The 25,960-nt window shown below is 47.4% G+C and overlaps 1 protein-coding gene across 2 annotated transcripts in view; it reads right to left on the bottom strand.

Moving 5' to 3' along the window:
- Positions 1 to 1,165: 1,165 nt before the first annotated feature.
- Positions 1,166 to 25,960, bottom strand: part of GLS (glutaminase) — a 75,170-nt gene continuing 50,375 nt past the window's right edge. For both annotated transcript variants that reach the window (XM_055344964.1, XM_055344967.1), the window contains 4 exons: positions 5,459 to 5,520; positions 4,577 to 4,653; positions 4,402 to 4,465; positions 1,166 to 1,523 (listed from right to left, as the gene is read on the bottom strand). In XM_055344964.1, the coding sequence (XP_055200939.1) occupies positions 1,367 to 1,523; positions 4,402 to 4,465; positions 4,577 to 4,653; positions 5,459 to 5,520 (360 nt within the window). In that variant the 3' untranslated portion in view covers positions 1,166 to 1,366. The remainder of the gene's footprint in view (positions 1,524 to 4,401; positions 4,466 to 4,576; positions 4,654 to 5,458; positions 5,521 to 25,960) is intronic.

Genomic DNA, 25,960 nt, shown 5'->3' with positions numbered 1-25,960 from the left:
AGCTCTCTGGGGTGCAGGACGGGCGGAGGGGGTCACGGTCACGGGGCCGACGGAAGGGCGCGCCCCCTGGAGGCGAGGGTCACGTCCCTCCCATCTGACAAACGATGAAAGCGGCTTCCAAGGAGCAGTCCGCCCTGCTTTCCATCCCAGCCTCGCAGCTGCTGGCGGGCACAGCTGTCCCCGGCCCTGTTGTCCCCACCGTCCCCACGAGGCCCGCACAAGGGACATGGCCAGGAGCCGCCGGGAGGGCCGTGCAGGGCGCGGGGCTGGGCCCGGAGCGGTGGCTTCCCGCGGTGCAGGAGCTCGTGTCCCCAGACGCGGCCTCGAGGTCCCCGAGCGTGCGTGTGCATGTACTCAGCCCCCGGCCTCCTGAGCAGACCCCACGGCCCCCACGGCTCCCGAGGTGGGACAGGCTGCAGCCCGGCAGACGCCCGCCCTCGAGGGTCGGAACACGAGTGGTTCGCTGGCCCCAACAGACCATCGATGCCCCTACGGGCTCCAGCACATTGCAGGTCCCCCACCCTCGGCGGTGGCCGCAGCGGCTCAGCGGCGTCTCGGTGTCCCCGGCCCAGGCCGCGGCCTGCAGCCCCCGCACACCTCTCCCGGTCAGAGGGGACGACCTGCCCCCACCTCCCGGGGGGCGTGCCCGCGCTCGTAGCCAAGCCAGGCCGACGGCTTGGGGTCCAGACGAGCCGCTGGGCCACTGGGATGGAAATGGGGGTTTTTTCAAAAGTGTCACAGAACTACATTCACATATGTGTTTTGGTCACCAAACATCTTAAACAGATTCCCTGATGAAGTCTCATCAGAATCGGCCTACGCCACGAACAGCTGCGAACCATTTTAATTTTTTAAGGAGTCTAGTCACAAAGCTCGGGTGATGGGAGACAACACACGTGACCCCAAGAGCATACAGTTGTTCAGTCGCTCAAACTAAATCTACACCAGAAGTCCTGAAATCGCACTCTTTCACTTCTAAAACACGGCCTTGACCCACCTGGATGGACCGTACGACAGAACTTACTCTATGAATGCCTTAAGCGTATCGTACAAATTGAAAGTTCACAAAACACACAAAAATCAAAGGGGAGGACCGCACAGCTAAGCCAGCGTTGGTAACTAAGCCTCTTACGTCAAATGACACAGCGCACGAGGTAAATATTGCTCACGTTGTGGAGGGAGATTGTTTTATTTCTGTTTCCCCAAAGAGATCAGATTTGTCCTGCGTGTACGATGAAGAGGACTCCAGCAACACGGAGATGACGGGTTGTAAAACAGACACCGCACCGGGTGGGAATACACGTGCTCTTCATAATCGTTTTGCACGACTGAGTAGGTAAGCGGCTTGTGCTCGGGCCTGGGGCGGTTACAGGAGCCCGTCCAGGTTCTTGTGGACCGTCTGGTTTTCCTTCCCGTCGTCGGCGTCCCCCTGGGGCGTGTACTGCACTTGGTACTCCTGGAGAATCTTAAACACGTCGTGGTGCCCGAAGTGCAGCGCCTCATCCATGGGAGTGTTGTTCCACCTGAAACGACAAGCACAACCCGGCCCGACCGTGAGGGGGTTTCTGTGCGGAGACGGTCCCGCGGTGAGCGGAGATGCTCACGTGGGTTTTGGGGCCTTTCAGACTCAGCCGTTTCAGCAACGTCACAAGTAAATACTGAGATACAGAAAGGGGTTCCTCGCCCAAAACGTGGTCTTATGGGCAGGGTGAGACACGGGGGCAGGGAGAGGCTCTTGTCCACATGGGCCTTGCCCACGTGTCCCCGTGCGTACCACGGAGGGGCATCCTGGCGTGGACAGCTACGGCGGGCCCCTCGGGTTCCCAAACGGTAATTTCGCGAAAAGCCCACAGGATCCCCCCCAAGTAAAGCATTCGAGGAAGAGTCACCCGTCACCCCGTCCTGTGGGAGTCACGACAGCTCAGAGGTCTGGAAGGGATGGTGACCTCGGGGAGTCCCACACCCCAGAGGGATGGACACAGTCCTCTCAGGTAAGGGCGGGAACCCAGGGGCTCCCACGGGCCACCGCGCCTCAGGCAGGAACGGCGCCTTCCCCATTGCCGGTGTCGTGGGGCGCACCCCGCAGCGGCCGGTGCCGAGTGGAGAGCGGACTGGGCTCGGCCGGCCACGGGCATGAGGCGAGGACGTGCAGGACGGGGCGCCCGGCCCCACCTCCTGCCGCCCCGACTGTCCAGCTCTGCCTTCCACCTCTTGCCTCCTCTGTGGGGCCACGGGATGGAGCCGAAAGGCTCCTCAAATAGCCTCAGATCTTTCGGGGTAGGATTCGGTAACCGTCATTCTTTACGTCAGGTAAGTAACACTTTACAGGCGTGTGTCCGAAAGCCGCTTCCTCTCCATACTGGCCTCCCCGGGTTGGGGAGTCGATGGCCCGGGGACGGGGGACGGGGGGCTCTCAGGTGCCGCAGCACAGACACTCCGCCTTAGCGAGTGAGTGTTCACGGCAAGGCCCCCAAGCCCCCTCCTCCGTGAACCAACACACACTCCCCACACCACCCAGGCCTGTCCTGCAACTGGAGAGACACCGATCCCACGGGGCAGAGTGGCCTTGGCTGCGCGGTGGTCACTGGGGTCGTCCAGCGGACGCCTGCCTGCCCCTGCCTGCTCCGGCACTTGCACTCCCAGGCTCCTGGAGGCCGGTGTCATGCAAAAAGAGAACAAAGGCCAAAACCTTTCAACCTTCAAATATGAAGGATAAAACAGAAAAGCACCGTGAAGGTTCCCAGCACATGTCCTCCGCTGGCATCACAGACCCGCGGCCCAAGGCCAGGGCTGAGGGCTCTTGACTTACTCCAGGAAGCGAGGCGGTGACAGGACACCTGCAGGGACGGGGGACCTCTCCCGGCCTGAGGCTTTACAGTCTGGCCTATGCGGGTCACTGGGGGATAAGCAGAGCGCCCCAGCCCGACAGCCCTGCTAGCACGTCTCGTGACTTTTCTGCATTTCTTGCAAGCAGCGAACTAATAAAACCCAAACTTCTAATTAAAGAAAAAACAGTGAAACGAAGATTGAATAGCGAGGGGCTAATCTGCTCCGCGCAGACTTCCTGACATGTCCTCTCGTGTCCAGTCCCACCTCCTGGTCGTGCCTGTGAACCTCTGGCGAGCCTGTCCTCCCCCTCGTCCTCTCCATCCTCCCCCTCCTCCTCTTCTCCCTCCTGGCAAGCCTCTCCTCCTCCCCCTCCTCCTCTTCCTCCTCTGGCCAGCCTCTCCTCCTCCCCCTTCCTCCTCCTCCCCCCTCTCCATCCTCCCACTCCTCCTCCCCTCTTCCTCCTCTTCTCCCTCCTCTAGTGAGCCTCTCCCCCTTCTCTCTGTCCTCCTCCTCTTCCCCCCTCCTCCTCCCCCCGTCCTCCTCTCCCCTCTCCATCCTCCCCCTCCTCCCCCATTCTCCTCCCCCTTCTCCTCCCCCTCCCCCTCTCCATCCTCCTCCTCCCCCCCTCCATCCTCCCCCTCCCTTCCTCCCCCTCCTCCTCCCCCCTCCATCCTCCCCCTCCTCCTCCCCCTCTCCCTCCCCCTCTGCCCCTTCTCTCTCCCCCTCCTCCTCCCCCCTCTCCATCCTCCCCCCTCCTCCTCTCCCTCCTCCTCCCCCTCTCCCTCCCCTCCTCCTCTTCCTCCTCTGGTGAGCCTCTCCTCCTCCCCCTTCCTCCTCCTCCCCCCTCCTCCTCCCCTCTCCATCATCCCACTCCTCCCCTCTTCCTCCTCTTCTCCCTCCTCTGGCGAGCCTCTCCCCCTTCTCCCTGTCCTCCTCCTCCCCCTCCTCCTTCCCCTCCACCTCATGCTCCACACCAGCTCCCCACCCCACGTGCATGCGGCACAGTGCCCAGGCACAGTGGACTCAGGTGCAGCTGCCCCCCGGGCCCCCCCAACGCCCCCCCAGGCCGTCCACTTTGGAGCGGGTTGGCCTGGGGATGGAGGGGGAGATGGGTGCCGGGCTGGTGCCTCCCAGTGCCAGGCGCCCTCCTGTGCCCTCAGGGCCCAGAGCAGTGGTTGGAAGCCGGCCCCCGCGGGGCCCCCGAGGACGGGCAGCAGCTTCGAGAGCACCTGGTCCACGGCCGTCCGCGTCCTGCGACGGGGGTCTTCTCGCTCCTCTAGGGTCTGTCCCGGGAGATTAAGGCCCCGCCAGGACCAGGTGCCTGGTTCTTCCCCAGCACAGAGCCTGGCGTCCCTCGTGCCGGGGGGCCCACCCCCTAGCCCGGCGGTGCCACGGAGTGGGGCCTCTGAGGACACAGGGTGGGGGTGGGGGGCCCTCCCCGCGGCCTCTGGGCGCCATGGAGGCTGCAGAGGGTCCCCACACGGCGGCTCTGGGCGCACCAGGCACGAGGCGGCTCAGCCCGGGACAGCGGAGCCCCGAGCTGCGGGCCCGCGTCGCCGGTGGCGTCCTCACCTGTCCTTGGGGAACGGGTTCACCTTGCACGCTTCCAGCAGGAATTTGACGACTTCGACGTGACCTGTACCCAAAACAACACAAGCAGACGCCAGCACTTAGTATAAAGCTGAGGTTCCGTCTGGAAAATAAAAAAAAAAGAAAAGAAAAGCAAGCGGCCGGGGTGGCGGCTTACCCTCTGCGGCCGCGACGTGCAGCGCCGTCCTCGAGTCGTAGTCCCGCTGCTCCATGTCCATGGCCGACAGAGCGAACCTGAAAGTGGGGGACGGCGGCCCTTCAGCCCCGCGTGGCCCCGTCCCCGTGGGCCCGGCCGCCCCTGCTCAGGGCCCCGCGACAGCGCGCCTCGGCCGGACCAGGACCCCAGCTCTGGGCACGTCTGTCACCGGCCGTGTGCAGACAGACGCCAGGCACCTGCATCCCGGCAACGCTGAGGCCCATGGGATGGGAGGTGTGGGCGCGTGTGGGTGTGTGCAGGTGCGTGTGCAGGTGCGCGTGCAGGCGCATGCAGGTGCGCGTGCAGGTGCATGCAAGTGTGCGTGCAGGTGTGCAGGTGCATGTGCAGGTGTGTGCAGGTGCATGTGGGTGTGTGCAGGTGCGCGTGCAGGTGTGTGTGCAGGTGTGTGCAGAGCCAGCTATTGAGGCCCGTGTGTGTCACTAGGAGCCACCCCCAGGGACAGGGCATCGGCTCCTTCCCACGCGGCTGCGGCCATGCCCCACGGGCAGCCCAGGGTGAAGGCGCAGCCCGCATGGCCCTTCTCCCTGCGCCGAGCGAGGAGCCCGGTCGCCCCCCCACCCCCCGGCCTGAGGGGACCGCACTCCCCTCCAAGGACACACGAAGCGGACGGTGGCCACTGCCCATGGGGGAGCAGATGTCTGGGCGCTCTGGGGACTGCTCAGGGGGCCCGCGGCACTGGCAAGGGGCTCCCCGGGGATCTGGGCCATCTCCACTAGACACAGAGGGGGGAGCCTCGAGCCGTTACAGATGGCCGCCACCGGTGAGCCCCACCCCGAGGGCCGCAGGCCACGTGCCACGCCACACACCACCGCGTCCACGTACCTTCGCAGTGCAGACACGTCCCCGGTGTACGCGGCAAACAAAAGGTTTATCACTGACTTCACCTGTGAAGACAACAGAGTTCAAGCAGCCACAACGCAGGGACAGGGCGTGTCACTCGCCGCATCAACGCCAGTGCGCGCGGACACCTCCGCTGGGCCACAAGCAGGAGCTCCCACAAGCACCTCCCCAAACTGAAGAACACTCATGGCGGTCGCGAAGCGGGTTGGGGGAGAAAGTCCACCAGTCGAGGTGCGCTGCGTGGAGGAGACCGCGCACTGATGTGGCACAGGCGGGACACTCGGGGCCTGGGCAGCCGTCGGGGCCAGGGATGATCCTCGGGAACCTTCCTTAAACCCAGCCTCAGTGCCGTGTGGGGACTCGCGTCCTCACAAGCCTCACACCACATCCTGCTGACAACTAAACCATGTCATGGGGGGCCTCCCCCGGCCAGGGACCGCTGCCTCCCTGGCCCCTGGCATCGGGGGCCCTCGGAGACCAAGCTCAGTGCTAACCCCTCAGCTCCAGGACGGCACTCCCTCAGAACGACCGGCTCCAGGCCAAGGCCCAGGGGGCCAATGCCCAGGTGGCCAAGGCCTGGTGGCCAAGACCCAGGGGTCAAGGCCCAGTGGGCCAAGGTCCGGTGGCCAAGGCCCAGTGGGCCAAGGTCCAGGTGGCCAATGCCCAGGTGGCCAATGCCCGGTGGTCAAGACCTGGGGGTCAAGATCTGGTAGCCAAGGCCCGGAGGGAGCAAAGGCCCAGTGGGCCAACATCCGGGTGGCCAAGACCCCAGTGGTCAAGGCCCGGTGGCCAAGACCCCAGTGGTCCAGTGGTCAAGGCCTGATGGCCAAGGTCCAGGTGGCCAAGACCCAGGGGTCAAGGCCCGGTAGCCAAGGTCCGGGTGGCCAAGGCCCAGTGGGCCAAGGTCTGGGTGGCCAAGGTCCAGGTGGCCACGGCCCAGGTGGTCAAGGTCCAGGTGGCCAAGGCCCAGTGGGCCAAGGTCCGGGTGGCCAAGGCCCAGGTGGCCACGGCCCGGGTGGTCAAGGTCCGGGTGGCCAAGGTCCAGGTGGCCATGGCCCGGGTGGTCAAGGTCGGGGTGAGGACGCTGGGACGTCCTCGAAGGGACCTTGTCCGCTCAAAGCTGCGCCAACCCTCCGGACGTGAAGTCCCTGCTAACGAGTGCCCCGCTCCGAGACTTCAAGGCGTGTCTGCTCTTGACGGGTGTCCTTCCGATGAGCAAGAGGGCTTGTGGTCCTGAGAGGTCCTGAGACCGCGGCCTGCTTTCACGCACCGTGTCCAGCCAGTTTCTGGGAAACTCTTGAAAATGCGGTGTTCACATCTCATCAGGTCCCACTCTGACCTTGGACCCTCTGCAGGCACAGGGGTGATCCAGCCGAGTGGGCCTCGATGGCAGCAAGCAGGACTTGGGCGGAGGGAAGGTTCGTGGCCGGCGGCTTGCCTCCCTTTTATTATTTCTTAAGAGTTTTTATTCGTCCATTCACGAGAGACGCAGCAGAGGGAGAAGCAGGCTCCGTGCGGGGGCCCGAGGCGGTACTCGATCCCGGGACCCGGGTCACGCCCCGAGCCCCCCCAAGGCCCTGGCTTTCCTGGGACATCAAACTGAAGGAGCCGCTGCCGGGACTCGGGCCAGCGTCACGATGGAGGCCCGGCATCGGGCGTGTGCGCCCCGTCGGGGTTGGCGTGCTGCACGGCCTCCCAGGTCCTAGAGCAGCATGGCCGGGACCCCCGGAACCCCCGCCCCACTCCCCCCACACCCCCAGCCGAGGGCAGCTCCGTGGAACCAGCCGGTGCTCCAAGGGGCTACGGAAGCGTCTCCCCTCCGGTTCCCGTGCCGGTTTGGTGCATCTCAGGGAAAAGTGGTCCCCCAGGAAGTGTCACCGGAGACTCTGACGGGCTCTCCTGGGTGTGAGGCGTCCCAAGGGCCCTTCGCCTTCTCCAGCTGGACCCCGGGACCCCCGAGCCCCCGCGCCCTCGGGTCCCCAGGGCCTCCTGCCCCCGCCACGTCCCCACCAGCTCGGGCCTGCGCCCCGGGCCCCGCACCCCACTCCCCAGCTCCCCGCTTCCACTGCTGAGGCTCCTTCACCTATTCCTTTAGACCCGCGTCCTCCCCGTTGCCTAACCGGCCCTCGGCCTTGCTGGGGGCCGCCAGCACCTTCGCCCTCTCCCTCCCCCGCTGGTCCCCTCACTTCTGCCGTCGGACACAGCTTCGCCCAGCACTCCACGGCCCCTCTCCGGGCACGTCTCCGCAGTCGGCCCCTCTAGCTCCCTGCACGCCTCCCCCCCCCATCACCCTCCTCTGGCCCAGCGGCCTCCCAATGCCCTCCCTGGAGGACCACCCAAGCCTGGCCTCCCAGGGACCTGGCTCCCCCAGATCCCCGAGCCTGCGCTACAGTCCTCCCTGCTTCCCTCTGCGGAGGTGCCCCCAAGGCACCCCCTCCCTGCGCAGCTCGGCTCTCCTGTGAGGCCTCATGCGCCCCTCATCCCACGGACCGCCCAGCCCACATCCTGAACCTGCTTCTTGTCCCTGAGCTTGGACCCAACAGCTCCGCCTGCTTGTCACGCGGCGTCTCTGCCGCTCCGGGGGCTCCCACGGAGGCCACGGCCGCCACCTGCTTGCTGCCGCCTCAGAACGCTCCCCAGGCATCCCGACTCACAGAGTGCAGCTGCATCCCCAGCCCCCAGCCAGCAGCTCCCCCCAGGCTCCCTCATTTGGGGGCAACGCCTCAGTCCACCCAGTCGCTCAGGCCGGGAGCTCAGGGACCATCAGGGCCCGGCCGAGCCCCCCAGGCCGCCGAGGCAGGGTTCCCAGCCCGTGCTCCACGTCCACCTGGTGGGACAAGGGGGCCTTCTTCAGACAGACGCGCCGAAGGTTTGCTCCTGCCAAGGCAGAGCTGGGAACCGGCCTTTTCCCTAATCACACAAACCCACCACGTAGGCCCTGGCGACGTCCCTTGCTGCCGTTTCCCACAACCCACGGCCAGCTCGTCAACACGTTTGCTCTGCCTGCGGATGCGCGTGGAACCCACCGCCATGTCCCCCCCCCCCACCTGCAGGACTGCCCGGCCCCCTAACTCCTCATTCCTCAGCCCTCTGCTGCCACCGCAGAGGCTTTCTCCTGAAAACCCAGACCACAGCACCCCCAGGGGCTTCCCTCCCGTGCACGTCAGGGCGCCGACTGCCCTGCTCCCCAGCTGCACCGCGCACCTGCTTCCCTCCCGCTCAGCCCGCCAGTCTCCTCCAGCCAGGTGGGCCCCTGTGGGTCCTCGGGGCTCCCCTTCTCCCCGTGCTCTGCTGCCTGGCACGCTCTCCCCCCGACGGCAGGATGCCCGCCTCACCTCGTCCAGGTCTCTATCACATGTCATCTCAGGTCCTAAGATACTGCCCTCTTTCATCATCCCTTAGCCCTTAACTTGCTTTTTCTCTTCAGAGCACGTACCATTATCTGACACCATACATACATGTATTTCATTAGTTTCACATCATATATCTATGTGTGTGTGTATATATATAAATCTTTGTTATATATGTATCTTCAGATTTATTTCTCGGCCCCTTCCCCCATTAACTGTGAGCTCCACATGGGGCAGAGACCGTATCTTTGCCCTAGGGCCTACCACACAGAACAGGTGCTCATTAAACACGCGTGGACGTCAATCAACACATCGTACACCGTGGACTTACACAAGGCTCTACACCAATTATACCATAATTAAAATAATGTGTTCACAGACTAATCCATATTCTCTCCCAAAGCATAAAATATTCAAATTGTTGCCACCACCTGGGGCATTACATTTTAATCCTTATTAGTTAGTTCTTCTCCCTCCTTTGACTTTTACTTCAAAGATCACTACCAGATTGGTTGTCTTCCTCCCTGCTGCCTCTGCTTCTGGTCCTTCCACCTGCTGCAACTTTCCCACATATTTCTGCTCATCTTCTCAAAATACTGCTCTGATCATTAAAGGTTTGTCAGTGTGGGGGCGGGGGGGTCAAAAATCCCCAAGTCATTCCCGATAAAATTTAAGTCCTTTATGCTTGCATTCAAGATTCTTCGCTCTGGCTCCCTCCTTGCTTTTCTCTCTCTCAACCCCAAACAGAGCAAAACTGGCCTTAGTTACTGTTCGTTTGTATCCTTGTGTCTGTGCTCCTTTTCCTCCTTTTGGGAACATCTAGATTCCTAGTCAGACCCTTCCATTCCCTCGAGGGCTAGCCAGAGAGCCTGGGAAAGCCCCTTGGTGGCTGCCACACCTCCTCCCACCCCATCCAACACTCATCACCCGGGTCACTGGCTGCCAGTTGTCTGCACAGTGTCTGTGACAGCGGGTGCTGGGGAGTCCTCACCCAGACACGGCTCCCACTACCCCCCAAGTGTACCCTTGCTCCTACTGAGCCACATGACATCCTTGTTACTGGCCGACAGCCGCCTTCCCCCACCGGCTTCCACTGTGGCGCTATTCCCAGCCCTCCTCCAGGAGCTCTACTCCCGTCCCTTCAATCACAAGCCCTCTCTTCCTCCTGTGTTTGCCGAGGACACCACCACACTCAGTAGGTCTACGTATCTCCTATCTCCTCTACTACTCAAGAGAAATCCAGAATTCCAACATGGGTACCATTAATATGTTAACCACCCATAGTTCTTATTCTTTATGGTCTATGAGTCCTTCCGAGCGGTAACTCGATGTATTTCTGTGACTGCGTGCATGAACGACAGCCCTTTTTACAATTTTGAATTTAGACCAAGCTAGTTTGAAGAGATTCTTTAAAAATATGTTGTGTCACTTATTCAGTATTTCCAAAGTTCTAAAACTCCTTATTAAATAAGTCCCAGGACAGGCTGATTTTAAGAATAGAACCAGTTCACTGAGAGCATAAAAGTACTTTATTCACAAGCATGTTTCAGCTCAGAGAAATCCAGGAAACTGTAATGTACAAAGGCTTTGTGAGGGCAGCCGGGGTGGCTCAGCGGTTTAGCGCCGCCTTCAGCCCAGGGCATGATCCTGGAGATCCCGGATCGAGTCCCACACCGGGCTCCCTGCATGGAGCCTGCTACTCCCTCTACCTCTCTCTCTCTCTCTGTGTGTCTCTCATAAATAAATAAAATCCCTTTTTAAAAAAAAAAGGCTTTGTGATGTATCAGGGGGAAAATACACTAGCTTGCCTTAAAAAAAATTATTAAAGGGTAGCATGGAAGCTTAGTACTCTTCCCATAAGAACAAAAGGCTAGCTGCAGGGCTCAATTTGGTCCCAGTCACAGATCAAGAAAAGGAGCCTGGTCACACAGCGAGTGCCGCTTACTTCTGGACAGAAAAACGCCAGGAAGCAGCACAGACACTGGCACCATTGAAAATGAAAACCACATTTATCTCCAGCAAATAGCCACCTGTAGTTTTAAGGCTGGCATAAATCACGGAACAAGCCATGGGTAGAATGCCAAGAAAGAAAAATGCAACAGCTTTTAACAGTTTTAAGACAGCGGATGGAAGGAACATGACTTCATTTGCGGACAGTTCACTTCCTGGTCTTGGTTAAAAGGGTCCCGCAAATCTTGCCAGCTGCACTGGCAGAGCCTCGGGAATGAGAAGCATCGTGAATCAAACTGGAGGAGAGGACTCGTGCCAACAGCTACCCAACCCTTGCAAAGAATGGGGGGGGGGTGCCAGCCCTGGAGGAAGGCTCAGCCCCCTGCCTCCCTAACGGATACTTGCGTTACGCTACTTTCTAAAATGCCGTCAAGAAGGCCAGTGGATGGACACGGAGGAGGGCACTTGATGGGATGAGCACTGGGTGTTGTACTATACATTGGCAAGTTGAATTTAAATAACAGAACAAAAAGAAGGTGGCGGCGGCAGCCAGTGTAGGAAACAGTTAACAGTAATTGTCGAGACACAGGCAGGGGTCTGCTTCGAGGACGCTCCTCGGTACAAAGCAGCAGAGCTTCCGCAGGTCAACAGGAGCCCACGTACATGAAGGGCCCCGGGGTCTAACGTATGCCTCTCCACAGTAAAGAGAAGCTTCACTTGGGCAGGTAGCCACTACATATCTATAAATTAAAGGTTAACCAGTTTTCCCTTTATACTGCACGTTTTCTAGTACTACTACATTTTCCTTATCAAATCTGTGTTGGAGCCTGTCAGAACCAGACAACCTTATCTTCGTTTATTTATACGAAGTCATGACAACAGTAGGGCAAAAATGCTACAGTTCACAGGAGTTCATTTAGCACTAGCATGCTTGGCATATCAAAACCATACTTTTTTTTCCCCCAAAAAAACAGCTAGAAGTAGCTGGAGATTCTTTCAATTTTACAATTCTAAAACAAGGTATTCCTAACTCTCCAATCCTATCATTTTAAGGCTGGTTAGAAGTTGAGTTGTGTGACTTTTGTCTCCTCCTCCCCAATGTCTTAATTCTCTACAAGCAGCAGTTAGAATTATGTAAGATCTCTTTGCATTTCTATGGTGAACCACCTTGAAAAAAAATCAGCATTTTAAAAAGTTGCAATTGTTTTTAAACACTTCTGACAGGCTGGTTGTAAAATAAAATTATAGGTATATTTTATTTATTACTACCACTGGAGTGGAGGGCCTTGGCTCAAGGTCATATGGCAAATGAATTAGTAATGTAGTTGGGTTGCATTCTTAATTCCTACAACCAGACCGTGGTGATGTGAGCCCTTAACAGAGCTCAAACTGTTATCCAAAGGACAGAAGGAAACCAAAGGATTAAATAGCAATTTTGCTCTGATCCATAAAGGTCCTTTGCTAAATATCAGAAGGATGGAGGGCGGTTTGGAAGGGATGGGTCAGAGACGAGAGACGAAGAGGGAAGAAGGAAAGGAAGACCGATTCATTAGCTTTACTCCAAGTATTTTACTTCCAACTCCGTCAGCAACTGCACCAGGGTGGTTACCCTCGTTTTTCATCATTAATTTCTGTCTTCATACAAAAACTAATGCAGCCCTTTTGGAAAGGCTTTAATGAAGAAAAAGGAGGTGACTGAAAAACCATCCTTCCGTTCCTACCACTTCCAGCTTGACGTAAGCTGCTCTCTCATTTCCAACTCACTATAGTATCTGTTGCCATGGAACAGATACTCTTCTTCATCTGTTAAATAAACCATCATCATTCCAGATCCAATTTTGTTTTAAAAACTTCATGCCAACTTGGCCTTGTAGAGACTTTAAGTGAAAGTAAGTTTTTAGCCTTCTTTCATAAATAATTTTCTTAAGGTCAGATTAAGAAATACAAACCTCTTATAGTATAGCTGAAGACAAATTTTAAGTTGTCAGCAAATGTAAATTAATCTCTTACCAACAAGGGTGGAAATATAAGCCTGAGCAATGTGTATGTGACCAAAGATATTTCCTTTCCCTTTTTAATATTCATACAAATATTTAATACGAGCTTATTTAATATCATACGGACATGTAAAACAAAACCATAGTACTTTCATAATTAGAAAGTTGAAGATGAGTATGAGGCTATAGGCTACTAATGTCTCCCACTGACTTATTTAGACACAATTAATCTACTATATATAGACAAAATTAATCCAAACTGACATGACCAGAGGATTAGAGAAAATCCTTTAAGGAAGTAACAGTTCAGCAATTTCATGACATTTCCAAATTTTTACATGAACGCAGGAGGTTCTCATACAGACGTTTTAATAGAGAGGAAACTGAACAGTAAAATTTACTCTAAAGAAGAGCATAGAAATTACACTTACAAAATACAGCCTCTAAATGGCAGCTCCAAATAACTGCATTCTGCTTCATTAACGAATAAACTCTCCTAAGCACACCATTTTCAACATTTCTCAATGAACAGATTAACCTTAAATAATTCTACTTATTCTTAAATAAGAACTCATGATTGTATCAAAGAAATAAGAACTCATGATTGTATCATGACCCATGAAGACAAAAATTCAGATTATACATTATTTAGGAAAAAAACAGCTAATAGGAAGTACCTACTCTCTCTGGACTGAGCTTTAAGTGCTTTCAACAGGACTATCTGCTATTATTCAAGAGAGAGAATGAAGGGTAATGCATTCAAATTAACTTGAGCAGAGTAATCATGCTGGTGAGCGGCACAGTGGGAGCTCATCCCCAGTCAGCCTGACTGGGGCTCCGGTCAGTGCTCCCAACCACTAGGCTCTATCTACGGGGCCAGGAGATTCCCTAACAAAACCCATTAGCGACCCTTTTAGGTCCAAGCATACAAGGAGCTAGCGGTGTAGCTCTGTGTGGCAATGACAAAGGGCATCCTAATTAACAAGTCAGCCACAAACAGAGGAGGAAACTTGAAACGAGCAAGGGAGAAGGCAGTTACTTCTCTGAAGAACAGAAGTGCATTTTCCATGTGGCAAACCTAGGAGTATTTATATAGCACGGACAGCTATCAAAGGCTCATATTCACGGTCTTCTCCGCTCTCTTTCTTTTATACAAATATTCGTGAAACACCGTAAAGAGCAGGTAAGATTACATCAGGGTGCTCAGATAGAGAGGACAAGGTGCCACACTTCCGGCAGGGGCAAGTACCATGTTCATTTACAATGATGATTAACTAAAAAGACAAGTAGGTAAAACCCCAAAGAGTCAAAGAAACTAAAAGCAAAGAATAAGAAAGAGAAGAAACCGGTCACCAAATTCTTGTACACAATACTTTAAACAAAAACCAAAGAACGAACAAATAAACAAACAAACCAGGATCGGAGCAAACAGAATCAAAAGATTCTTGCTGTCTGGTAGAAATAAAAAAATATATATATACATGAGGTCCCTGAAAAGAGGTGGGCTTCTCTTCCTGCCAAGAAACAAAACAAAGATTCGGCAGCAGTAGAGGCAGAATTAGGTCAATTTAAAGGACCGCTCTCCCCTTTGCATGCCCTAAACGTTGCTACAACAAAGCAAGGCACAGGGACGCGGACAGTCCACAGTACACTCTTACTGCTTTGGTTTTAGAAACTTCTCATCTCCAGAGAGCCATGCTTCATTCTCTACATTCGTTAATGTTAATTTTACAATTCTACTACGGATTGTCCGACAGGCTGGCTCTACGGCAGCACCCGAAACAGGCACGACAGCAGGTTTCTCTAGTGCTGTGCACTTTTCAGAGCACTTTCCTAGACACTGTGATATCATCAAACAGGTTCCTCCAGCACGTAACACAGGAGGCTGCTAGAGAATAGGATATTTTTTAAGACCCTTAAACATAATGCAGTGTAACACTATACGAAAAAATATGTACCAATAGCCACCTCCAATCCCCCCCGGCCAAAAAAATCACTCCAGCACCATTCTCAGGGCCTTTATCAGGAGACCGCTTAGCATGTATCCGTATTTTAACAGTTGTAATTCTTTTCAGCACTATTTTATGTGAAGCAAGGAAGATGGCCGTGGCAAAGTAATACACACAACTCCCCTGTTCGTGTAATCTATCCTAGTTTAAAATTCTTTAAGCAGGGGATCCCTCGGTGGCTCAGCAGTTGAGCGCTGCCTTCAGCCCAGGGCGTGATCCTGGAGACCTGGGATCGAGTCCCGCATCGGGCTCCCTGCATGCAGTCTGCTTCTCCCTCTGCCTCTCTCTTGTGAATATATAAATAAAATCTTAAAAAATAATAAAATAAAATATTCTTTAAGCAGAATCAAATTCTAAACAAAGAAAGCCCAAATGGATTTCAATCCAAAGTAGATTCCAAAGCCTGCTGTTAAAATCACTATCTGGTAAATGCTCTAAAATCCCTTGCCTGATCTTCTGCAGCTCCTGAACCTAAATTTGGAATGCAGACCTAGGGTAACGGGTGGAGGGAGGCAGGTGGCAACGGACAGATTAGCACCACTGCAAATCCAGTTACCAACCTCAGCTGTAGTCTGATAATGCTCCCCATTTCCTTCAGCTCTGCCCCGCTCTCCGAGAACACCCCTTCCTAGCTTCTATATGCCCTGAAACCAGGCTCCCTCCAACCCCAACTCATTCTCCCCAGAAAGCCTTTTTTTTTTTTTTTTGAAAACCTCCTTTTATACTCTTCAGGAAAGTGGGAACCAACAGACAAATTTCAACTTCTCCCTCCAGGTCTGCAAACCTGCCTGCCTGCCTCTAGATGTCCTATTTTATTAGAAGAGATGCTTTTCCTCCCACCAAACCTAATCCTCCACTTGTGCTGAGAGCTCCGTTTCTTTCCAGAGACAGTGCTTTATCGGCCGTTTCCACTCTCCTGTATCTATCTCAGGTTCACCTTCTTAACTGGGTCTTTTCTACCAGCAGCCACACTCACTCCACTCCAATAGTTCTTGGACTTTAGATCGCAAAGCCAAGGAAATTTTAACTGTGGGGAAGAGGTTACCAATACGGGCTGCCAATTTTTTTATTTTCTGAGCACATAAAATAAAAACCCTACCAACTACTACTATCATTCACTAAAATAAAAGGACACTTTCACACGAAAAGAAAATTAGAGATTATGTAAATAGACATCCCTCATCATACTTCACGCCTATCTGCTCTTTCCTTGAGTTCTACTAGGATATGCTGGATTTCCTCCTAATGGGACATTTTTCCCTAGTGGGAGACCTACTGTTCTAGCCTTTTATTGTATTTTTTTAAGGTTTTATTTATTTAATCATGAGAGACACAGAGAGAGAAAGAGAAGCAGAGACACAGGCAGAGGGAGAAGCAGGCTCCCTGCAGGGAGCCCGACGTGGGACTCGATCCCGGGACCCCCGGGTCATGCCCTGAGCCCAAGGCAGATGCTCAACCACTGAGCCACCCAGGTGCCCCCTATCCTACTTTTAAAATGGGAGTTCCTTAAGGTTCCTTCTCATTCTGCACTGTCTCCTGGAGCAATCTACAAGGCTTGACAGTCTCAAATGTACTCTCCCACGGGGACCACTTTCTTAAGGTTTAGGCCTACATCTGATACCCCAACATTGCTACTTGGGAATCTCACAAATACGCCAAATAGAAGTTAGTTTTCTCACACTGCCAAGTGCCTACCTATCACCTATTTCCTACCCCATTCATGCTAAGTGAATCTCTGCTAGTTAGGCACAGGATGTGGCATCTAAAAATCCTTCCCTAGATCGTCTTGTAGCTGCTGCTGTGGTCAGTACAGGTCAGATGGGTTTCTAGGAAACTCGTCTGACTTAGTTAGGTATCCCTCCTCCTTTTCTTCTTCCACTTTGACCACACAAGTGAGGCTAAAGTGAACAGTTACCTTGTAACTTTAAGGGGACAGGCAGGAGGCCTAACGTCAACACATTAAGGGTGGCTGGAGCCTAAGTATATCTTATTGCTGGCACACTTCCTGGATTTTCTACCCCAACTTGTTATATTAGAAAAATAACCCCATTCATCTAAGTCCCTATTAATGATCCTCTTGGTATCTATTTAGTCAAATATACCCTTTAATTGTTAAACAATCAAAATTAATTTCTCCCCGTACTCCCAAGGTTTGCTTCTCCGGTGTTCTCTATCTTAGAAACACAGCTCCATCTCCCCTATCACTTATACTAAAACCTGGTTGTCCATTTGACATCTCCTTTTCACCCACCAAATGCTACCACTCAGTGCTGCCAACTGCATCTCCTGTATGTGTCTCCTGCTCACTTTTCTCATGTCTATTTCCCTATTCTAAGCCACTATCACGTCCCACCTGAGGCCCAGAACTTCGACTTTTGTCTGCCTCTGATCAATTGCCCACAAAGCAGGGTTTTAAAGCCAAATCATGTCATTCCCCTTTCTTAGAAGCCCTAAAGTTTCCCATTGCATTTTACATAGTCCAAAACTCTTAATGTGGTGTGTAAGATCCTATGTAAATTATTTCCCAAACTGTGTTCAGGGGACTATCTGCAGCAGAAGCACCTGGGGTGCTTATTTAAAAATGTAGATGCTTAAACCAATCTCTGAGGTTGTGCCCTAGGATTCTGTACCTTAAAGTTAGGACACAGTACCCTACATCATGTGATCTTGCCAATCTCCATTCACTTTGCCTCACTCTTCTATCATTTTTGCTTTCACTTTTACAAATGAGCTCCTTCCTGTCCCTCCAAGGCAGACTGTCCTATAATCCTCACCCTTCCTCTAACTCATTCAAAACTTAATTATCACCTTTGAGGGGAAACCAACCATACCTATTCATCCAGACAAAATGAAGTCTTTTGCTATACCCTCTGCTGGCACTTTGTACTTTTCTGTCATTTATTATATTCGTGTATTTCTTAAAAAAAACATTGTAAGTTTTACTGAAGACCAGTGTGCATGTTCTTTAACTACACTGTACATTCATCTCATGAAGTCTATTGTATAGGTGTATAAAAAGTGCCATTTGCTATATACCGTCTCACCTCCTTAATAAGCTAAAAAGTTCTAGATTTAAAAAAAAATTCTAGATCTAAATGGGTCAGTTTGAACAAATCACTTATTACCATTTTAGCTATTTTATTAGTTATTCAAGACCTGCATCCCCTTCTAGGTTGCAAACATCAAGGGCTTGATCACTCATTCACTACCACACATCCTAAGCACTCTGCAGTATCTAACATGTAACAGGCAAGAGACAAATAAATATTGGTTGAAGAAGTAATTAGTGAATGAACAATAGGATAATGCTAAAGCTATTTTTTATAAAATCTGAACTACTCCATCAATTTAAATTTACTAAATATCTTAAACTAATTGTGTGCTGCTTAAACAAAAACCTGTGAAATATGGAGAGACAACTAGTTCTTAGTAGGAAAAAAGCAAAAAAAAAAAAAAAAGGAAAAGTTACACATTTGCACTTAAATAGCGGGATCTATTAGACATATTGGTAGGTGAGCTATATGTACTACCTGAAGTGAAGAGAAAAAAACTCACACAAGAGGAAAATAAAATTCTTGGTATTATAAATGAAAAGCTGTTAACTAAGTAAACTGGGGCTAATAATAATTAATTGGGAGGCCTAGAAACCAGAACAATCCTACTTTTCTTATAGCCACTTTAGTGGATGAGCAGCATCATATAAAGAAGGAACTACTTGACTACTCTTGTATCCTACTAATTATAAAAGCAATATTGGAGGAACAATTTAATTGGAAAATAGGTACGTTTACTACCAGCTTCCCTGAGTAAGGGCATTAGAATTAGGCAGAATTCATTTTTTAGATATAATTTAATAGTAGAATTGTGTTTCTTCATATTCCAGTACACATGGCATGTTTCTGTGATTTTGTTTCAAACCTTATTAAAATAAAACACATATACAAGAACTACAAATGATGGTAGATGAAAATACAAACTGTTTTGTTTTTAATCACTGAATCATTCTAGTCTCAAAATACATTTTACCCTAAAAGTAAGTGAACGAAGAAAAATTCACTTTTGGATGTTAAGGTTCCAGATCATAGAATTCTTCTATGTAAGATTAATGAAAACCCCTACAACTGAGCTTTAAGAAAAGCTTTATGGAGTCACAGTTTACAAAAGTTTTAAAATTAAGGTTAGCTGACAGACATTTAGAGGAGACAAACAAAAAGATTTAAAACGATTTAAAAATGAATCTTACAAGTTTTAAAGAGTTACAACAAACATCAGCTTTTAGTGCTAATATACCAATTTATATTTAGTGCTGTAGAAATATACAACGAGGAAACTTTTTAAGTAATGAAAAGCACTTATAAGAAAGCTAAATTAAAAAACGATTTCACTGTAGTATTTAGGGCTGATCTGTTATCTGCTGTGGTTAAGTAATATTGGACTTAACTTTCCCACTTACACAAACATTTTAGAACAAATGTGCTGTCTGCTGAAAGGCCCCCCCCGCCCCCCGCCAATAATAACCTCCCATCACAAAAAAGTATCTTTGGAAATAGAAAGTTCTTCTCTATGAATGAAATAAATACATGCACATATGACGATCATAGGATACTGGGGACATGTGATGGAGACATTGCCTGCATTACATACAATGAAAATTGAAATTATTACAGGATAACCTTGTTTGACATGAAATTCCTTTTGTTCTATCAAAGCACTCTGAAACTGTTATTGTCCTTATGTTCCCATAGAATAGCCCAATTTTATTAACAAGGAGACAAAAGTTGCTCCACTTACATTTTGCAATGGGAAATAATATAGTCTATGGTCAAAACAATGAGCTCTGGAAGCAAAACTGTCTGGGTACAAATCCTAATGCTATAGATATAAAAGTTCTGTGATTTTAGGGAACTTACAAGATCTATACAGATCCATAGAGGTAATAATAGTTCCTACTTAGACTTTAGAAGGATTAAAAAAATTCTCAAAGCACTGCACTGGTTAAAAGTCATGCTATTCAAGATTTGATGTCAGGTTTTTGCTGGTGGTGTATTGGGCAGTTGCTAGAGCGGACTGAAATTTACTGATACTGAAAGCAAAAGGGGAAGTCTACAGAAAACTGCAGGATCTGAGCAAACAGATTATCTAAATTTTGGCCCACAATTTGGAGGGCTCATCACTGTATATTCAGTCTTAATCGGTTAAGCTTCTTGTGATAAGGGACTGAGACAGGAACTCTAGACTTCCAAGGTCTCTGGCAGCAGGTATAAATGAGACATCCTTTTTAAAATCACTGCCAATTTTAGGAACAAATGGTAACTTCAAGCCTGTGATTAAGACTAACCATTACTGTCTATGTTAAAATGAATGAGAATGGTACATGTTCCTGAAGCCAATTTTACCCCAACTCTGGAGAAAAAGTCAGAACTTGTAGTAAATACTATGTTTTAAAAAATAATAAAGTAGGTAACAGAGAAGAAAATTTATATGCATTTTTAAGTTAGAAAACAAGAATCAGAAGTTCATGCCAGAAAAAAAAAAAAAAAAAACTTCATGCCTTGTATCACATTAGGTTTCTATGTCCCCAACTTTCCAGTATTCACTGATCCTATTTAAGTCCAAAAAACACTAGGTAAACCACAAGTTTCAATCTATTAAGAACTTTTGCAGAAGATTGCAAACTCTTTTTTTTTTTAAGATTGCAAATTCTTAACTAAAAAAAAAATTCTAAAATTCATGACAGCAATGAATGGGAATTTTTGCAAAGCAAAAACTACAAAACTCAAGAGGCAAACATAGCAACAGCCCTTTATCCAGAGTCCCTAAATATGAGGTAAATGCACTAATACATGACAAAGCCCAAAACATAAGGAATACCAAATAAATAGCAGTGCTGATTCTGTGGCAGACATATATGGTGGATGTAAAATAAAATTGCACAACAGAGACAAAATAAAAATTAAAGCTTCTCAAGTTTTTATTACTTGGCTAAAAACAGCAAGTTAGTTTTCTTTCTCCTTTGTTTCTCCTTCAGGTGAAAAAAAAATCATACATACTATTATTAAAAAGTTTTGTTTTAATATCCTGTTTTAGTTGAAACACTTCACAAACCCCTCAATAGAAAGTTAAGCTTTACTTCCCCACCTCCTTAAAACCATTCTCTAAAGTTTCTCTTTTAGGTAAAAAGAAGAGACATTAATGCAGGAATATTTTATTGGAATGATTTAAAAGGGTTATTAGTATTAGTCATCATAGAATTTTAACAAAATCACTTGTTCTATAATTTCATCAAGAGATGTTAATAAACTTTCATTGTTCAAAAACTGCAACATTCATTTCAATTAGAAGTAGAAACATCATTTAGTTCATTTATTTATTTATATTATAAATCTTGTGCATAGACCTGGACACACAGATGTATGCATTCAAAGTTGAAGGTAAAATAATAAATTACCAACAAACTTTATTATAATGAAAAAAGTTTGAATTTTAACACTTATGTTTTTAACTTTTTAAAGAAAGTAAACCCTAGAATAGCAAATGTCAACAAGATTTGGAAATGAACATATCAGCAATACAAGGCTTGAAATGAAACCCCATTTTTATGAGTAACTTTGACATAATTTTTATGTCACCTCATTTTCAGCCAAAAATGAGTTATGAGGGAAAAAAGCTTAAAAAAGAATACTTGAAATTAATATACTTTGAATTTTTCAATTAGGATCTTTAATTGTGAGTGACTATGCAAAAGAACAAAACAACAAAATGTGGATGGAGTCCAATGAATAATTTACATCATGGTTTTATACAACATAATTAATCTCATTTAATGGAATTAAATGAATCCCTCAAAGGATAATTTGTAATAATTGCCCCTTAGTGATGATTTGTGAAAGGCACATACAAAATCATGAAAACTAGTAATTAGAAAGAGAAGTTTAACGAAAGGCTAACAGTTATCATTTCAATTTGATTTTTGCAATGGAATAGTCCAAATATGAATAGTTATACTAGTATAACTGATGGGAGTACTTCAAGGCCATTCTACTTTAGTAAGTATAATGTGAAAACAAGCAGATTATACTCAGTAAGAGCCAGTCTCCTAAAAGTTCAGGTTTTTATCTACATAAACTTGTGGGAAAAAGAGCTACCTATTAGCCAAGTTTAAATTTGGGGAAGAAATTCATACTTTTTTAAAAATAATATTTTAAGTTGTAACATTTCTAAGTCAACAAAGGCTTTTAAAAAGTAATGCTTTTCAAGAACAGCAATAGAAGTTTCCTTTAAAAAATCAATCAATCCAGAACTATGAAATGGAAAATGGTGCTAAGGACAATATACACGATAGAATAATACACTGACAAATGAGGTGCCTTGTTCTGAAGCCACCCAGAGATCCCAATATGTAAACTAAAAATAAAGGAAATAAGCTAGATATTTTGTATAGTATGTGCTGAGAAAAGCTAATTTGCAGAGAAAAAGATTTTTTCTTCTAGAAAACATTTGTTTAGAACTCCCATAACCTTTTGCTTATTTGACCTTTTTACTTAAATATATAACCTAACCCCAAAGGAACTTCTTTTAAAAAGCAAATGGTGCAACATCTATATTTAGAATCACATTTTTGCTACACTTACTTTTCTTTCAAAGGTTCCAGGGTAATGTTTTATATTTAGAATTGTAACATTCACTTCTAACTTTACTAGTCTTTATAAATTGTGGCATAAGACTGTTTACTAGAAAAATACAATTAAGTAGTTTTAACAAACACTGATGGGACAGTTTGCCAAATAACTTAGTCACTTTAACTATTGCCAATTATGCTTTTCATTAGAAATAACCAATAAACAAACGGCTGTCATAACAAAACACAAAACAGACCAAACTCCATGAAGACAGAGAAAAAAAATATTCTACATATGTTAACTGAGAAAGCAAGGTGCTAAGAAATCTGGAAAAGGGGGTTGGCTGAAGTCGGAGTTTGCACCAGATAAACTTTAGGATTTATTTAACTTTCAAGCACAGTTATGGGATTCTTATTTATATTATTTCTTAGAGAGAGAGCTTGCTTACGTGCAACTGTGGGAAGGGCAGGGGGTAGGAGAGAGAGAATCTTAAGCAGGCTCTATGCCCTGGGTAGAGCCGACCTTGGAGCTTGATCTCATGACCCTGAGATCATGACACCAGAGCCGAAATCAAGAGTTGGACACAACTGAGTCACCCTGGTGACCCTCAATTATCAAATTCTAAAATATTATGAGATTATGATAAATGAAAGAACATCAAAGATCTAGAAAGGTTGAACTATGTTTTAAAAATAAAAAATTCTTCAGCTGTTTAGAGAATATGAACTAAAACCGTAACTCAGGGTTCCAAAGTGGAATTACGGGACAGAGATTTTCATTATATAAACAAAAATTACCAGACATGTTAATATGGAAACAAATCTAAAACTGTTCAAGAACTTTTCCTTTTAAAAGTTAAGCCTTCCAGGGGTACCTGGGTGGCTCAGTCAGTGAAGTGCCTGCCTTCGGCTCAGGTCCTGATCCCAGGGTCCTGGGATGGAGCCCTATATCAGATTCCACACCTGCTAGGAGCCCGCTTCTCCTTCTCTCTCTGCCTGCCGCGCCCTGATTGTGCGCTCGCTCTGTCAAATAAATAAAATCTTTAAAAAAAAAAAGAAAGAAAGAAAGAAAGAAAGAAAGAAAGAAAGAAAGAAAGAAAGAAAGAAAGAAAGAAAGAAAAAGAAAATGCTAAGCCTTCCTGACAGATAATTTCAATCATCTGGGGTATTAGCATTGGAAGTATTTCAGAAGGTAAATAATGAAAAAAAAACAATATTTTTAATAATACCATGTCCAGAAAACTCACATCCTCAGATATTAAAATTTGGCTTAAAAGTAGATATACCAAGTCGTTCTTTATCACTGAGATTTAACTAAATATTTCTGACTTAGTAAATGAGATTTAGAGTTGAAAATCTAATAACAGTGTTATGAGATCAATTGCCAAAACTTGTCATTTCATTACTTTTTCTTGTGAACCTCCAAACTGAACTGTATCATCACAGCATTTGGCACCAAGAATCATAATTTGTTCTTTTTTTATCCCATACACAACAGTTCTGAATAAAAATTTATGCAAAAAATACCAGACACCACCAAAAAAGGCAGTACACTCAAGTGCTATTTTCTATCACTCATTTTGGTTAAAGGTTAATCTAATTGATTAGAAAGCCATTATAAAAGTTTAATCAACAAAAGTTTAAACAAAGTTTAATCAACAAATTATACATTTGGCATATTTTATTTTTTAAAGATTTTATTTATTTATTCATGAGAGCTACACTGCTGAGCCACCCAGGGGTCCCCCATTTTGCTGATCTTAAAAATCTCTACAGCTACAACTTATAAAGACCACTAAAGTGGAACTACAATCTACAAAACAAATGGTAAAGTAAACCTTAAAATTAATAATCTTTCATATTTCAAAATATAAAGAACATTTTAAAATTACAATATAATAGAATCACTTCATTAAGGATTTATGATCATTCTCCTTAACATCTTCTATTTAAAAAGTAAGTACCTTTTCTATATTTAAGGACCCTTTAACGTCATTTTTGCCAGCTGTTTTATGTTGCAGATTTTGCTCTAGATGCCTTTATTTTTATTATTTTTAAAATATTTCATTTATTTATTCGAGAGAGACACACAGAGAGAGGCAGAGAAACAGGCAGAGGGAGAAGCAGGCCCCTCACGGGGAGCCTGATGCGGGACTCGATTCCGGAAGTGGGATCACACCCTGAGCTGAGGGCAGACGCTCAACCACTGAGCCACCCAGGCGTCCCTCTAAGATGCCTTTTATAGTAGTTTTAAAAACTAAAGTAAAAGAGACTAAGTAGAACTCTAAATTTCTTCAGGTCTGTATGGAATTCACTTTGATAAACTACTTGGGCAGGGAAGAGAGAAGAGGGGTAACAGAACCTCTCCCAGTCCAATTAAATTCCTTCCATTTCTATCTGTGTAAGAAACAAATGTTTTTAACTATGCTACAATATGAAATAAAAGTGGTTGAACTTAGTTTATTTGAATATATTTTCCTGCTTTATTTTGCCTTTGAACTCCATGACAGAGAATGCAAAAAACACTAAGTAAAAGTCTCTTCTGAATAAATCTAGGTGAAAACTGAAGGATAGGTCACGATGCATCATAGCAGCTGTATCTCCAACATCTGGCTTTGGTTTTATTATACAATGTAAACAGAACATTTACTATAAAATAGTAAAGGAACTAGGCAGAAATCATGCTACCCTTTTTTAAAAATTGCATTCTAGAATTTAAGAGTAGTTAGAACAAACACCCACATTTTCACAAGAGAATAGCAAAGCACATTCTTAAAAAATAAAAATTGGGGATCCCTGGGTGGAGCAGCAGTTTAGCGCCTGCCTTTGGCCCAGGGCGCGATCCTGGAGACCCGGGATCGAATCCCACGTCGGGCTCCCGGTGCATGGAGCCTGCTTCTCACTCTGCCTATGTCTCTGCCTCTCTCTATCATAAATAAATTAAAAAATTAAAAAAAATAAATATAAAAATTGTGCAGTTTTTGGAATAAATCTATTACATAAGGTGTTCAAAATGAGTACATTACTTTCAGTTGAATATAATCCTTCCATGTAAAAAATTTTGGAGACTGCCTTAAATTCAACTTCCACATGAAATTTATAGTTCTTCCTTTGCCTCTTACAGAGTTTCCCAATACTGTTACCCCCTTGCCCTGACAGTGCAGGTAGTGAATGGCACAACAAAAGGAATCACAATCTTTTAGAGTTAAATTTAACAAGGGAAATATGTTATATTTTATAAATTGTGGGGGCAGCAAAAACGTTAAGAGTTCTATGAAAAAAATAAAAAATAAATTAAAAAGAATTCTTCTATGACAAAACTTGGGATAGGAATGAAGCAACGAACCATTGATACATAAGACACTATGTGTAAAGAACTGCTGCTAATTTTCAGAAGATGGATGGACTGATAAATGGATAGATGGATGGATAGACAGACATATACAGATATATATATATACTTACAAACATACACATGTAACACCCACACATTACACATAAATTACCAGGATACAGACCGGTATCTATCAGTGTTTCTTTCCACATTACATGCATGCCTA

The sequence above is a fragment of the Nyctereutes procyonoides genome, unplaced genomic scaffold, assembly GCF_905146905.1.
Source record: "Nyctereutes procyonoides isolate TBG_1078 unplaced genomic scaffold, NYPRO_anot_genome, whole genome shotgun sequence".
NCBI lineage: Eukaryota > Metazoa > Chordata > Mammalia > Carnivora > Canidae > Nyctereutes > Nyctereutes procyonoides.
Note: the sequence above shows the minus strand (reverse complement) of the source record. Positions and strands in the feature narration are given on the sequence as shown.